The 14464-nt window shown below is 44.8% G+C and overlaps 1 protein-coding gene across 3 annotated transcripts in view; it reads right to left on the reverse strand.

Annotated features, from left to right (window-relative positions):
* ERI1 (exoribonuclease 1) overlaps positions 1 to 14464 on the reverse strand; it is a 30825-nt gene that overhangs the window by 14549 nt on the left and 1812 nt on the right. For 2 of the 3 annotated variants that reach the window (XM_048846846.2, XM_048846849.2), the window contains exon 2: positions 6643 to 6818. In XM_048846846.2, coding sequence (XP_048702803.1) covers positions 6643 to 6818 — 176 coding nt within the window. Of the gene's footprint in view, positions 1 to 6642; positions 6819 to 8080; positions 8619 to 14464 lie in introns of those variants that run through there. The other variant, XM_075127417.1, reaches the window with a different exon arrangement.

Consider the following 14464-nt stretch of genomic DNA (forward strand, 5'->3'; position numbering starts at 1 on the left):
GATCCCTAAATGGCCCCCTCAAGGATTGAACTCACAACCCTGGGTTTAGCAGGCCGATGCTCAACCCACTGAGCTATCCCGTCCCCAAATGGATGGTATAGCCTGACTGAACAATCTCTAACACCCATTGGTCCGTGGTTATTGATGCACAGATATGGTAGAATGGGCGAAGGCGACGACCAAAGCATGGGGACAGATTGGGTGAAGGAGGTTGTTCAGACCCTAGACAAAAACTTCAAAATTGTTGTTTGGGTGCAGCTGTTTGAGATGTCAAGGGTTGAGACTGAGGTGGTCTCGGTCGCTGCCAACATTATCATCTTTGCAAAAACTGGAGCTTTTCTCTGCTCCTGTTGGCTGTGTTCTGGGTGGCCCTCCCTCAACAGTTTTTGACTTTTGCATCTTCTCTTTGCAGGTGGAGTGTAGATCCCCAAAGTGCGAAGAGTGGCTCTAGAATCTTTCATCAAGTGGAGCACCTTATCCGTCTTGGTTTAAAATAGTTTCTCTCGGTCGAAAAGTAGGTTTTTGGCTTTGGTTTGGAGTTCTTCAGGTATGCCAAAGGATTGTAACCAGGGTGCTCGCTGCATAACCATGGCTGTGGCCATGGTTATAGCTGTCGTATCTGCTACGTCCCAGGATGCTTCGAGGGCTGTTCAAGCAACAAGTTGGCTCTCATTTAGAATAACCTAAAAATGTGCTGGTTTCTCTTCTGGAAGTTCCTCAGTGAAAGAGCTCATCATATTTATCATAACCATATTTAGCTAATAAAGCAGAATAGTTGGTGACTCTGAATTGTAAAAACAACAAGGAGTCCTTGTGGCACCTTAGAGAAATTTATTTGCTTACTGTATTTTTCACTCCATGCATCTGATGAAGTGGGTTTTAGCCCACGAAAGCTTATGCTCAAATAAATTTGTTAGTCTCTAGGGTGCCACAAGGTGACTCCTCATCGTTTTTGTTGATACAGACTAACACGGCTACCGCTCTGAAATCTAAATTGTAGCGTCACCAAGGAGTAAACTTTTTGTCTGAAGAGGTCGATCCTTGTGGGTTCCTTGTCCTGTGGGGTCGATCTAAACCTGTGATCACCAACCAGTCAATCGCACTCGACTGGTAGATCTTAGAGGATCTCCCAGTTGATCGTGATCTCCGGCAGTGTACTGCGGCTGCTGCTAAGGCAGACTCCCTGCCTACCCCGGCCCTACACTGCTCCCAAAAGTGGCCAGCACCACCCCGCAGCTGGGGTTCTCCCTCCACACACTGCTCCTGCCTGCAAGCACCGCCCCCGCAGTTCCCATTGGCTGGGAAAGCTGCAGGGGCAGTGCTTGCAGTGCACGGAGCCACGTCCCCCAGGTGCGCGTTGGCCCCTTTGGGGAGCGGTGTGGGGCCAGGGTAAGCAGGGAGCCTGCCTTGGCCTTGCTGCGCCCACCACCAACCAGGAGCCGCCAGAGGTAAGTGCTGCCTGGCAGAAGGCCGCACCCCAACCTCCATCCTTGAGCCCTCTCCTGGAGCCAGCATCCCAAACCCCCTTCTGCACCCCAAATCTCACCCTGAGCCCCCTCCCAGAGGCAGCACCCCATGCCCCCTTTTGCACCCTGAACCCACTCCTGCACCCCAAGCTCCACCCCTGCAACCCTTCCCAGAGCTAGTACCCTGCCCCCCATCCTGTCCCCCAACCCCCTACCCCTGCCCTCTCCCAGAGCCAGCACCCCATACCTCCTCCTGCACTCCAACACCCTGCCCCAGCCCTGACCCTCCTCCCAGAGCCAGCACCCTGTACCCTCTCCTGCACCCTAACACTGTGTCCCAGCCCGGAGCTCCCTCCTGCACCCAAACACCCTCCTAGAGCTTGCACCCCTCACCCCCTCCTCCACCCCAGCCCCCTGCCCCAGGCTCAGCCCAGAGCCCCCTCCCACACTGCGAACCCCTCGGCCCCAGCCAAGAGCCCGCACCTGCTCCTGAACCCCAACCCCTTGCCCCAGCCTGGTGAAAGTGAGTGAGGGTGGGGGAGAGTGAGCGACCGAGGTGGAGTGGGGGGGAGAGATGGAGGGTGTGGGGCTATGGGGAAGGGGCGGGTTAGATCTTGGGTTGCCCTTAGATTCAAAAAGTGATCTTGGGCGTAAAAAGGTTGGAGACCACTGACCTAAACTGTTGTTGTTTTCCGCGTTGATTAGCGGCGTCGACCACAAAGGAATTAGGAGGCCAGTCGGAGAAGAGGAAGTCTACCCCTCTGGCGGGGACGTCGTACAGGGAATCTCAGACTTACAAAACAATTCGTTCCTCAGAATTGCGTTGTAAGTTGAAATGTAAGTCGAAACTGCTTTTCCCATAGGAATCAATGGTTTTAAAGGGGGGACTGGTTCCTGAACCAAGGCTTGATGCACTATTTTCACCACAATAACCCATAATAATGTGTACTAAATGAATTATAGATGACTAATCACATATGCTTTGACTTTCCAGAACTTTTTGAAGGGCTTTTGGCTGGGGGCTTCTCTGAAGCCTGGGCTGCAGGTTTCTCTGGAGTCTTCTTGCAGTCTTAAAGTGTCCAAGGAAGTTTGGACAGATGTTCCCTCTTCTCCTTGTAAATTTCTCTGTAGCAGCTGTAAGTGTTGGATATGCCCCTATTCACAGATGCAATGCCTTCAGTGTTGGGAGACAGGCTGGGCAGACAGCCAGCCAGGCAGCTGCTCAGAATGCCAACAACATACTATGCAGAACTGGGCTTGCTATTTACCGAGTTGCTTGTAAATAACTTTGTGGTCATGTTATAATGAATGGAGCTGGAAGGGGGTCCCTTGCAGTCTCTTCTTGTTTGATTGGCTTCCTCGGCCAGGCTAGCTTGTTGCCAGGTAGCCTTGCCGCTTGTTTTTGATTGGCTGAGCCCGGGGACGGGAGCCAATCAGAAAGCTTGAACAGTAAAATCAGTGATTGGCTGAGGCTCAGCATGTGATGTGTGCTGTTCTCCCTGCACATTGTAGACGAAACAAGTGTCGTAGGTGGTTAGGTGGTCTGTAGTAGATCCCTACCGGGACATCACCCTTGTTTCTTCACCCCTTTTATCCTTACACAGAGACATTCAACAAGTCTGTCTCCTATTTCCATCTTAACCTCAGTCCAAGTATATACATTTTTAATATATAAGGCAACAGCTCCTCCCTTTTTTCTCCTGCCAGTCCTTCCTGAGCAAACTGTACCCTTCTATACCAATATTCCAGTCATGCATATTATCCCACCAGGTCTCTCTGATGCCAACTATGTCATAGTTGTGCTTATTTACGAACATTCTGAGTTCTTCCTGCTTATTCCCCATACTTCTAGCATTAGTATACAGACATCTAAAATACTGATTTGATTTCCCCCCTCCCGCCCCATTCTGTCTTGTCTCTCCTTTATCCCTGCTATAACAGCCCATGCTCCCCCCCAAATTCCAAACCTTCTCCTAGGTTTCACAGATCATAGATCATAAAATATCAGGGTTGGAAGGGACCTCAGAAGGTCATCTAGTCCAACCCCCTGCTCAAAGCAAGGCCAATCCCCCCCAATTTTTGCCCCAGATCCCAAATGGCCCCCTCAAGGATTGAACTCACAACCCTGGGTTTAGCAGGCCAATGCTCAAACCACTGAGCTATAGACTTACCTGTGGGCTTTGGTCACCTGACCCTTCTAACCTAGTTTAAAGCCCACCTCACTAGGTTAGCCAGTCTTTTTACTTTAGACTCATATGTCCTTTTCTTTATACCAAAGACCTTATTAATTTTTAAAGTTGTATATATTCTTCTGTTTATTGTTCTGTGTATTTCCCTGGTCATCCACACTGAGGGGGTGAGCCACTGTCACTGACAAATACCTCTAGTGTATTACTCAAAATTAAAAAAATATATATATATTTGTTTTGTTTCCCGAAACTTCAACTATTCCGATGAAGTGAGCTGTAGCTCACGAAAGCTTATGCTCAGATAAATTGGTTAGTCTCTAAGGTGCCACAAGTACTCCTTTTCTTTTTGCATCAACAGATTGTTCTGATTGTAGAATCTTTGTTGGTGATGCATAAGCGAGAAAAAAAAATAAACAGCTTGACTTTTAAATTCCACGTTAGTTTTGCAGAGCTGGCAGTTAGGAAAGAAATAAAAGACTACAGCTGTGCGCTAGAAGCCACTGAGACCCAATGATACCACTTTCAGAAAATCACTTTTCAGAGTAGTTACTTCAATACGGATCTTCAGAGTCAAAAATTCTACAGCGAATTTAAAAGACCCCTGAAATTGAAAGTATATATTGGAAATGCTAACACACCCTGCCGCCAATTATGTCAGATAATGCATCACTGGTTCCACATAAACAGAGATTTAAAGATAATGTGCAAAAGAAAATAATTAGTCTTGTACTTTCTTTTTTCTGTATTGTTTACAATGTTTTTCCTCCTGCTTTTTTCTTTTTAAGTTAGGAATTCAGATCTTATCTTAGCCGGAAGACTCTACAGTGTCTGAAGAACTAATTAAGTGATAAGAAAAGGAGTACTAGTGGCACCTTAGAGACTAAACAATTTATCTGAGCATGAGCTTTCGTGAGCTACAGCTCACTTCATTGGATGCATTCAGTGGAAAATACCACTAAAATTTTCCACTGAATGCATCCAATGAAGTGAGCTGTAGCTCACGAAAGCTTATGCTCAAATAAATTGGTTAGTCTCTAAGGTGCCACTAGTACTCCTTTTCTTTTTGCAAATACAGATTAACACGACTCCTACTCTGAAACCTGTAATTAAGTGATGAAATCACAAGAGTCAAGAGAGTTAAAGTTCACTATTTCAAAAGGAAAGGGATTTTTTTAGTTAGACTTTAAAATTTGTTTTTTTCATGAACACCTTTTAACGTGAATGACTAATTACTATTTGGATAATGGAATTCTTTAATTTTTTTTTTTTTAAGATTCAGTACCTTCACCCCTTTAATTACAGTGCTAGATCTCACAGTAAATATCACTGAAATCACCTGGAGGTCCCCCAGCAAAATCAGGAAAGACAAACTTTACATTCCATAAAGAAAAGGCGTACTTGTGGCACCTTAGAGACTAACCAATTTATTTGAGCATGAGCTTTCGTGAGCTACAGCTCACTTCATGGGAGCTGTAGCTCACGAAAGCTCATGCTCAAATAAATTGGTTAGTCTCTAAGGTGCCACAAGTACGCCTTTTCTTTTTGCGAATACAGACTAACACGGCTGTTACTCTGAAAACTTTACATTCCATGTATTTCAAAAAGTAGTAAGCAAGCAGAAAACAACCCTTTAAAAAATCCTTTCAACCCTTTGTCATAAAGAAAAAAATTCAATTTAAAAAAATTTCCTTTACAAGTGATCTTTAAAATAGAAAAGCAATAAAATTAATAATACCGTCATTAACATTTTCCAGTTTTCCTGCCTTCCAAATTAAGCATACTTTATGTTTTGTACTTTTCAAGAGCCTCAAAGACCCTCTTTATGGAGTGCAATTTAAAAGATAATATCCAGGCAATATCTGTTGGCAGCAGCAGAAGCAAGTAGGCGCAGTAGCACCATCGGGGAGAGAGAGGTAGGGGAACCAAGCCACAGTTGGTGTTATCCCTCTCAGTACTCCCGAACCCTGAACTGTGTAGGGGAGACCTCCTCACTCCAAGATCCATGGGCCCTAACCATGTAAGACTGGGGAACAAAAACTGTTGAGGGAGGGCCACCCAGAAACACAGCCAACAGGAGCAGAGAAAAGCAGCAGCAGCTGGGACTTTTGGACAGTAATGATTTTTTCAGAGTCTGGTTGCTTTTTTCACTTTTTACTCTAAACTTTCTCTCTCTTCAGCCTCACTCCACCTGTCTTCTGTGTTCCCCTATCACCTGTCCCTTTCACGCTTTGTTTAACTAATTCCCTTCCATCACAGCCTCATTTAAAAAAACCAAACATTCCCCCCACCACCATACACACGGCACAGAACCAACAGGATGCCAGCAAAACATCACATTGTTCACTTGATTGTATGTTATATGCCTGCAACACTTTATCTTCTCTATTTAGATTATAATCTCTTCGTGGCAGGGGCTGTTTCTTAATCTGTGTTTGTTCAATGCCTAGTACAATGGGGCCTTATTATGGTTGGGATCCCTAGGTAGTATTACAATATAAATAATAAGGACATTTTAAATTAGTTTTCTAAACAATGAATGTTTTGAAAGATTATTTTAGAATCCTTAAAATTAATACAGTTCTTTTTCTTTGAAAAGATGACAGAAAACATCTCTTAAGAACCTTATAATTTACATGATCTTTCTATCTAATTTATGAATAAACATCACTGATTAGGACAGCACTGTTATGGGAACAAGGGTTATTCAGCAAAATGTGCTATACCTGCCGGCTTTACACAACTATGTGTAGGTCTCACCAAGAGTCTCTTTTTTTAAAAAATGCTGTCTGATAATAGAGGTTACATTTACCACTTAGATACTATGGAGATGGGATTATAGAAAACCTTAAGATAAATATTTTTAAAATTAATATTCAGATTACAGAAGACTTTCCCTACTTTACTACAGCAATTTTACAAATGGAATCAAGAAAATGCCATGGCAGTCCTTCTCAGAAATGATTAACAGGCTTATAACTAAATCTTACCTGGTTTCAAGTTTGAATTCTGCAAGTTTAGCTCTGAGCTCATCTCTACTCATTCTATTAATGTAACCATTGGTCACAGCAATTTCTTTGTACACTGGGTCACTGTAATCACTTGAACTGGAAGTGCAATGTTGTCCATTATTTTCTTCGCCATCAAGTCTACAACGCTGCTTGCCCTAGAAGAAAAAGTCTGCAATTAGTTTAAAAAAGCTAAAATGGAAGTTAAGTAGTTACAACTGTCACATACCTCCATCACCAAAACTCAATGTAGCCTCATGCAGTTTTCCTCATGGATAGTATGTATTGGTTTATATAGCTAAAAATACATCAAAATGCCAACTACTGTATCAGTTTTGAAAGGCCATCCTGTCTCCTTTCCATCATATAACTTTGCAATATACAGATGGTAGAAAAAAGAAGAGACTGGGATTTAAAATTGTTTTTTGGTATGACATAGGGATGTAAAATATTAAATGTTAAACGGTAAGCATTAGACTTACCATTAACCCACCCTAACCGTTAACCCCCGGACCGACTGGAACAGCCCCAGCACCAGGTGGGCGGGCAGGCCAAAGCAGTCCCAGGCCCTCTCCCTTGAATCGATTAACCAGTTCAACGATACAATTTTAATCCTTTAAACAGTTAACTTTTTTAACGATATTTACATCCCTAGTATGACATACCAGTGGGGAAAGAAAGTGGGAGCAGACATCTGTCACACTTAAGCATAATGAAAGTGCCACTCCTCCTAGAAACGTGAGCTGTCAAAGGCTTAGCTGGACAAGGGAAAATATAAGAGTTTCTATACTAGGTTTGACCAAGATTTGCACATTTGCCAGCAATAGTGTATAAAGTCAATATGACAACTAAGTTTTATAGTCATTCTGTTCAGGAAAGGAGCTGCAAAATCACATTTAATTCTACCACAATTCCCTTTAAATCACTGTATCTAGGTGGTCATCTATACTAAAGGCTATTTCACCCCAGAAACTATTCTGCATTTTTGTACACATGATGCATTGTAACCTTTTCTGAAGTTTTCTCTGATTGTCAAGTTTGAAAGAATATACAAGCTGCCATCACTCCTCATTTCTACAGATGGTTCTTCCAGCTCAAGCACATGGACAGAGTAATATTTAAGCTTGCCATCCTATTTTCTATGCCATTCTAGAGAGGATATCAGTCCTCAGAGCTGTCAGACAGGCCAGCATCTTGCATTGGCACTTAATTCATGTTACTAAGTGTTTTGATTCCCCCTGCAGGTGAAGTGTACACCCTTGGTGCATTAGCTCAGATCACATTTCTCTTTGAGGCTTTGCAGAGTTTTGATGTGAAGGATGCATCCTTCCATATTATAATCCACCCAGCTCATCAGAAATACATCACATTGTGCAAGAGACTAACACCAACAACAATGGATTCTACCATTTGAACTCACCACACACCAAAAGTGTTCATGAAGTTTCTGGCAGCAGTGTCAGTCCACTTGAGAAGACCTGATATTTATGTGTGGATATCCATATTTCACTGACTGGTTAATCAGAGATTATTTATCCCAAAAGATGAAATATGCTTTCAGGACAGCATCAGGACTTTCCCATCATTGGGCATAAGACAAACTTGAAAAGTTCATTTTCATCACTGCGTAAGCAGTGGAGTTTATGGAGCAGTCCTGGATTACAAATCTTCTAAAGCTATCTCCCAAAGGGCAGATTCCAGACCATGCTCAAAACGATCCTTGAGTTTCAGGTAAAACCATGAAACAACTCTCTGATTTTACTTTGGACTGTTAGCATTCATGCACATAACGTTACTGCTCTAGTAAAAAATGGCTAAGTTCACTGCAAACTTGGCCAAGAACAGTTCATCAGCCCCAACTCAATTGCATGGATCTCCATACACCCTGCAAGCTGTGCTCTCCTATTGAGAAACATTGTCTAAACCAGAACATGTTTTCAAAGGCATCCACTTCACTCCAACTCCATCACCTCCTGTGGATAAAAGACATTTCAGGAATAGGCTGGGGAATTCACCTAGGTCAGTTGACAACCCAAATCCCTGGGACAGTATGGATAGCACTCGAGAAATACACAATAAAACATTATAAAAATGACAATCACTGACTGATTTCTTTATGTAAAATATGAAATTGTTTCTAAATAGTTAGGTGACTGCTCTTCAATGAAAGCTAGTGGCCTGCCAAGTACTGGGGTTAACAGGAAAGACATTTTAAACAACACAGAACCAAAGTTTGAACACATTTTACAAAAGGTAAATCAATCGTATAGAAATGAAAGCATAAAATGTTTTAGCTGAAAGAATGTGCCAGGCTTAGGGCCTGTTGAAAAAAACAGGGGAGTTGGATAAAAAAATAAAATATTTACTGCAGAATACTCAGCCCAAAACACATTAGTAACTACTCTATCGGATAAACTGCAGGATTTGGGACCACTGTTTTGGAACAATATCCATATTTTCTTGTTTTTTTTTTTTTTTTTTTTTTAAATATACATGCAGGTCTCTGCCTTAGCAAAGTGTGTCACTAATCACACAGCACTTATGTAAAGAATTTTTTTTTATTTAAATACATTCTCGTCATCAACTTCCTTCAAAAAGCAAGACTAGCCTAATTTAACAAGTATCTGAGGGAATGGACGTTGACCTATATAAAAAGAAAGACTAGTTACAATAATACATATTTTTAAGAGTTTTGCAAGAGATATAAAACATTGTGCTTCGGACTTAAACTGATCTCTAACTACTAGTGATCAGGAGGTGACTTCCCTGGGAGGCAGATGATCCAACTGAAGCATTTGATCGTGGGACATTGCCAGAAACAGGATATTTCAATATTTAGACCACAGGCCTGATTCAACATGGCAATTCCCAAGTTTCCTAACTGCAGTGACAAGAAACAATGGCTGTAGGCTTAATATTTTGGCGAGCTATTCTATCAGCATGAACTCATGGACAGTTAGTTGTCCTACTCCTCTCACCATGGTATCACAGTCCAGGTGCAGACTGTGCCGTCTGAGACACTTTTTCCAGTTCCCCAAGTACACCACTTAATCCAACCACTCTCCAATAGGTCTCTTGGGTTACACCTCCCATATTACCAACTACGTCACATAGCAGGCCAACTAGACTTGGACCCTGACAAAAGTCCTCCTCCAGGGGCCTGTAGCCAGTAACAATATGCAGTGACACAGGAGTATTTTCTCCAGAACAAAATATGATACATTTTGCTCAAACAGTGCACAGATCTTAGAGAATCTGTTATTTTTAACCTACAGTACCTACAAGGACACTGTATTACTTATGGCTTTCCCCATGAGTCCCTAGGTAGACATGATTTAGCCTCAGTGGCCCCTCCCCACTCTCTCTGGGCACCAAGTTACAGCTTTGCTTGTCAGCTCACGGCCTGCTGACACTCCCTCCCACCCCCATCAACACCTGTTAACAGAGCAACCCTCCCATCAGACTTAAGGCTGAGGGGTCCCTGTTTACAGCTATAAAGCTGGCTATTGTATATGAGATGTTCTTTGTCTCGGTTACTGTTTTACCCTTCTTATTTTATTTCTTTAACGACTCTTTTTGATATAATTTCACATTCATGAAGGGTGATAATCCCAGGTACAATGAAGATCATACGTAATATATGGGCTTCTGCAATACTCACTGCCTGCAAATCCAATCCCACACACACGCACTTTTTAGTTTGGTAAAATGAAATCAGTGGGATTTTCACATTATCTGGCTCCTACATGTGAGGGTCACAGCCTAGCTAGCAGACTGCCATTGAGCAGCCTATCTGGGGAGAGAAGTAGGTTTTCCTTCACACACTGGCTCTCCAAGATCCACATATGACAGATCAACCTGACTTCCTCATCCATGTCTCTATCCAGAGTCCCAAGCACTGACATCTCCCCCAAAAGTTGATCTTTTTAAAAAAAAAGTGTTAAATCCTGTCTTCACCAGTGTTTAAAAGCCAATAGTTGAAACAGTGATACTCAGACCCCAGTGGTTCAGGAGCCAAATTAGCAATCAGCATTACCCAAAAGAGCCACAGTAGTGTGAATTCATTGTTTCATTTGCTATTTATATTATATATACTATTCTCACAGCAAAATAACCAAGTATTATTATTTTATCAACTACAATTGGTTAACAAAAAGTAAAAGCATCCTAACTTAGATTGGTTAATAATTAAATCACATTGTTTTAACATCATGTGCTGCAAAGAGCTGCAAGAGACACATTAAAGAGCCACTTGCAGTTCACAAGCCTCACCCTGAGCATCACTGGGTTAAAACATGTGAGCAAATGAGTTTTTAAAAGCCAGAGAAGTGGCTTAACACTGTAAGGGCATGGCTACACTTGCGGATGTAGAGCGCTTTGAGTTAAACCTGCCTTCGGAGAGCACAGTAGGGAAAGCGCTGCAGTCTGTCCACATTTGCTGCACTTGCAGCGGCATTGGGAGCAATACATTATTGGCATCTGTCCCACAGGGCACCTCTTCCCATTCTGGAGCTGTGGCTTGTGGGAAGGGGGCAGAGGGTGCAAGGCATTCCGGGTCCTGTCCCAATGCCCCATGACGCATCGGTTTGCATTCCAGCAATCCCTGTGCTTCCGCCCACATTTGGTGCCATCTTGCAACGTTTTTTATACTGCACGCTCTGTCTTCCCTTTTGGTCTGTGGGAATGGAGCCCGAACTGCTGAGGAGTATGCTGATGGGTCGAGCCAGCACGTCACGTTTGGCAGTCGAGTTATTCCTTATGATCCAAAGTGACAGTGAGGGCTCCGACAATGATATCGACTTGAGTAACGCATATGACACGAGTTTGCTTGTGGCATTCACGGACATGCTCACCACCGTGGAATGCTGCTTTTGGGCTCGGGAAACAAGCACTGAGCGGTGCGATCACATCGTCATGCAAGTTTGGGATGATGAGCAGTGGCTGCAAAACTTTCGGATGAGAAAAGCCACTTTCATGGGACTGTGTGAGGAGCTCACCCCAACCCTGCAGCGCAAGGACACGAGTTTGGGAGCTGCCCTGACGGTGGAGAAGTGGGTGGCTATTGCAATCTGGAAGCTGGCAACTCCAGACAGCTACCGATCGGTTGCTAACCAGTTTGGCGTAGGGAAGTCGACTGTTGGAATCGTGTTGATGCAAGTTTGCAGGGCCATTAATCGCATCCTGCTTAGAAGAACCGTGACTCCGGGTAACGTGCATGACACTGTGGACGGCTTTGCACAAATGTGTTTCTCTAACTGCGGAGGGGTGATAGATGGCACACATATTCGAATTCTGGCACCAGCCCACCTAGCCTCCGCGTACGTTAATCGGAAGGGGTATTTCTCTGTGGTTCTCCAGGCAGTTGTGGATCACCGTGGGCGTTTCATGGACATTAATGCAGTCTGGTCCAGAAAGGTGCATGATGCACACATCTTTTGGAACTTTGCCTCTTCAAGAAGCTGCAAGCCGGGACTTTTTTCCCAGATCACCGTAGGGGAAGTTGAAATGCCCATTGCGATCCTTGGAGACCCAGCTTGTCCTTTAATGCTAGGGCTCATGAAACCCTACACAGGGAGCCTTGACAGCAGCAAGGAGCGGTTCAGCAACAGGCTGAGCCAGTGCAGAACAATTGTGGAGTGTGCTTTTGGCTGTTTAAAGGGCCGCTAGTGCTCTTTGTATGGGAAGCTGGACCTGGCCGATGACAGCATCCCCGCAGTTATATCCACCTGCTGAACTCTCCATAACATTTGTGACGGGAAGGGTGAACAATTCACTCAGGCATGGAACTCGAAAGTTCAACACCCGGAGGCTGAATTTGAACAGCCAGAGAGGAGCTGCAAGGATTAGGGATGCATTGAGGGAGCAATTTGAGGCTGAAAGCCACCAGTAATGTCTGGTGCCCTGCACGGGAGCGAAGTGCAGTGGTTCCAATGTTAGTAGGAATCTGTGTTTGCTCTGTATGATACACTGACTTGCAGGGCCTGTTGCTTTCCTTGGCTAAAGTATCTTTTAGTTAATGCAATGATAAAGAATGTTTTCAAAGCCAAAAAATTCATTTGTTGAAAAGAAACACAACAGCTTGGGAAAGAGAAAGGGCAATGGGGTGGGGTGGGGAACGGTACAATCACAGATTTGCATATGTCCTGTTATCATACTCAGCCTTCCTGTCTGGAGTGCTGTGCAATGAGTGCTACACTTCTGGATGGCTATACTGCATGGTGATGGGAGTTGAGTGCAGAGGGTAAGGGTCGTAGTTTTCAGGGCTGGGTGGTGAAGCTACAGGTGTTGGAGGCAGCTGGTGGCGGTAAGAATCCGGATGTTGGGGAAAGTGGGTTGGAGGTGACATGGGGCCACAAGGGAAAGAGTTTTGGCACAAGGGCTGCAGGAGGGGGGTCAGGCACGGTAGTGTTCCGCCTACATGGCTACGAGCACCTGGATCTAGTCCACTTGGCGCTCTATTATGCTCATCAGTTGATCCGTGCTTTGCTGCCGGAGCACCGCGCTTTTGTGCCGGTGCTCCTCATTCTGCTGGTGGATCCTCCTTTCACTGTCCCGCCACTCCTTCACTTTTTGATTTTCATTACTTGAATGCTGCATTACTTCATGCAACATGTCTTCCTTGCTTCTACGTGGCCTCTTTCTGATGTTTTGGAGTCTTTCGGCTGGTGATAACAGGGACAGTTGAGATCTCAAGGTTGCATCTGTAAAGGCAAAATGCAACACTTAACAGAGGCAGCATTGTTCACACCAGACAGAGCAATGATTCCCCATACTTAAGGGCAAGCACAGTCTACACAATAGCATAATTTGCCCATCCCAAAACAAGCACACATAACCCACAGGAGCCCCAAAATGGTGAGTAAGCACAGGGTCAAGCGTGACTGATTGTTTCACGGCTGTACTGTCCTCTGGGTTTCTGTGCCTTGGGGAGAGCCAACAGCGGCAGGGGGCCCCCTATACTGAACATTGTCCCCACATTTTCCACAGGAGTTCGTCCTGGAAGATATCTCTCTGCTGAGGGTGACCTGGGAAGCAAGGGAGGGTCTTCTACTGCAATGCAAATTCCGCCCTGGCCCATATGCAGCTTGCCTGTGTGCAGCAATGGTTCCCCCGCCCCTCACACAGCACAGTGGAGCGGACAAGTTAGCCTTACTGGGATGAGGACAACAGTGGTTCTCCTGAGAAACCTGTGCAAGCGCATTACCCAGCTTCTGCATGAGACCTTTGAAGAGAGATTGCTGAGGCCAATTACCACGATGTGAGGGAGCACATCAACGCCCTATTCTGCATCTAGGCATGCATGCATCCCTAACCCTCCTCGCCCCAACAGCCCACACCAAACAACTTCCTTCCCAAAATAAAAGTCCCTTACCAGGAACCTCCTCTGATGTTTGTCCTTCCCCAAACACCGGCAGCCGCGACTGGCTACTTTTCTCCCGGCTTGAGAGCAGCTCCTGGCTGCATGCATCTAGGGATTCCAGGGTGTCTTCCTCCGCCTCAGCACCCTCGCTCCCACTTTGCTGCTGCTCCTCCTCCTCCTCTCGCCTTGTTGAACTGGGCTCTGAAGTGTCCATGGTGATGCTCGGGGTGGAGGTGGGGTAGGCCTAAAGTATCACGTCCAGCTCTTTGTAGAAACGGCAGGTCATGGGGGCAGCACCGGAGCGGCTGTTTGCCTCGCGGGCTTTGCGGTGGGCATTCCGCAGCTCCTTCACTTTAACCCTGCACTGCAGTGCATCCCGGTCATGGCCCCTTTCCATCATGCCCCTTGATATCTGCCCGAAGGTATCGTAATTCCTACAGCTGG

This window comes from Caretta caretta, chromosome 4 (assembly GCF_965140235.1).
Source record: "Caretta caretta isolate rCarCar2 chromosome 4, rCarCar1.hap1, whole genome shotgun sequence".
In the NCBI taxonomy this organism is placed as follows: Eukaryota; Metazoa; Chordata; order Testudines; family Cheloniidae; genus Caretta; species Caretta caretta.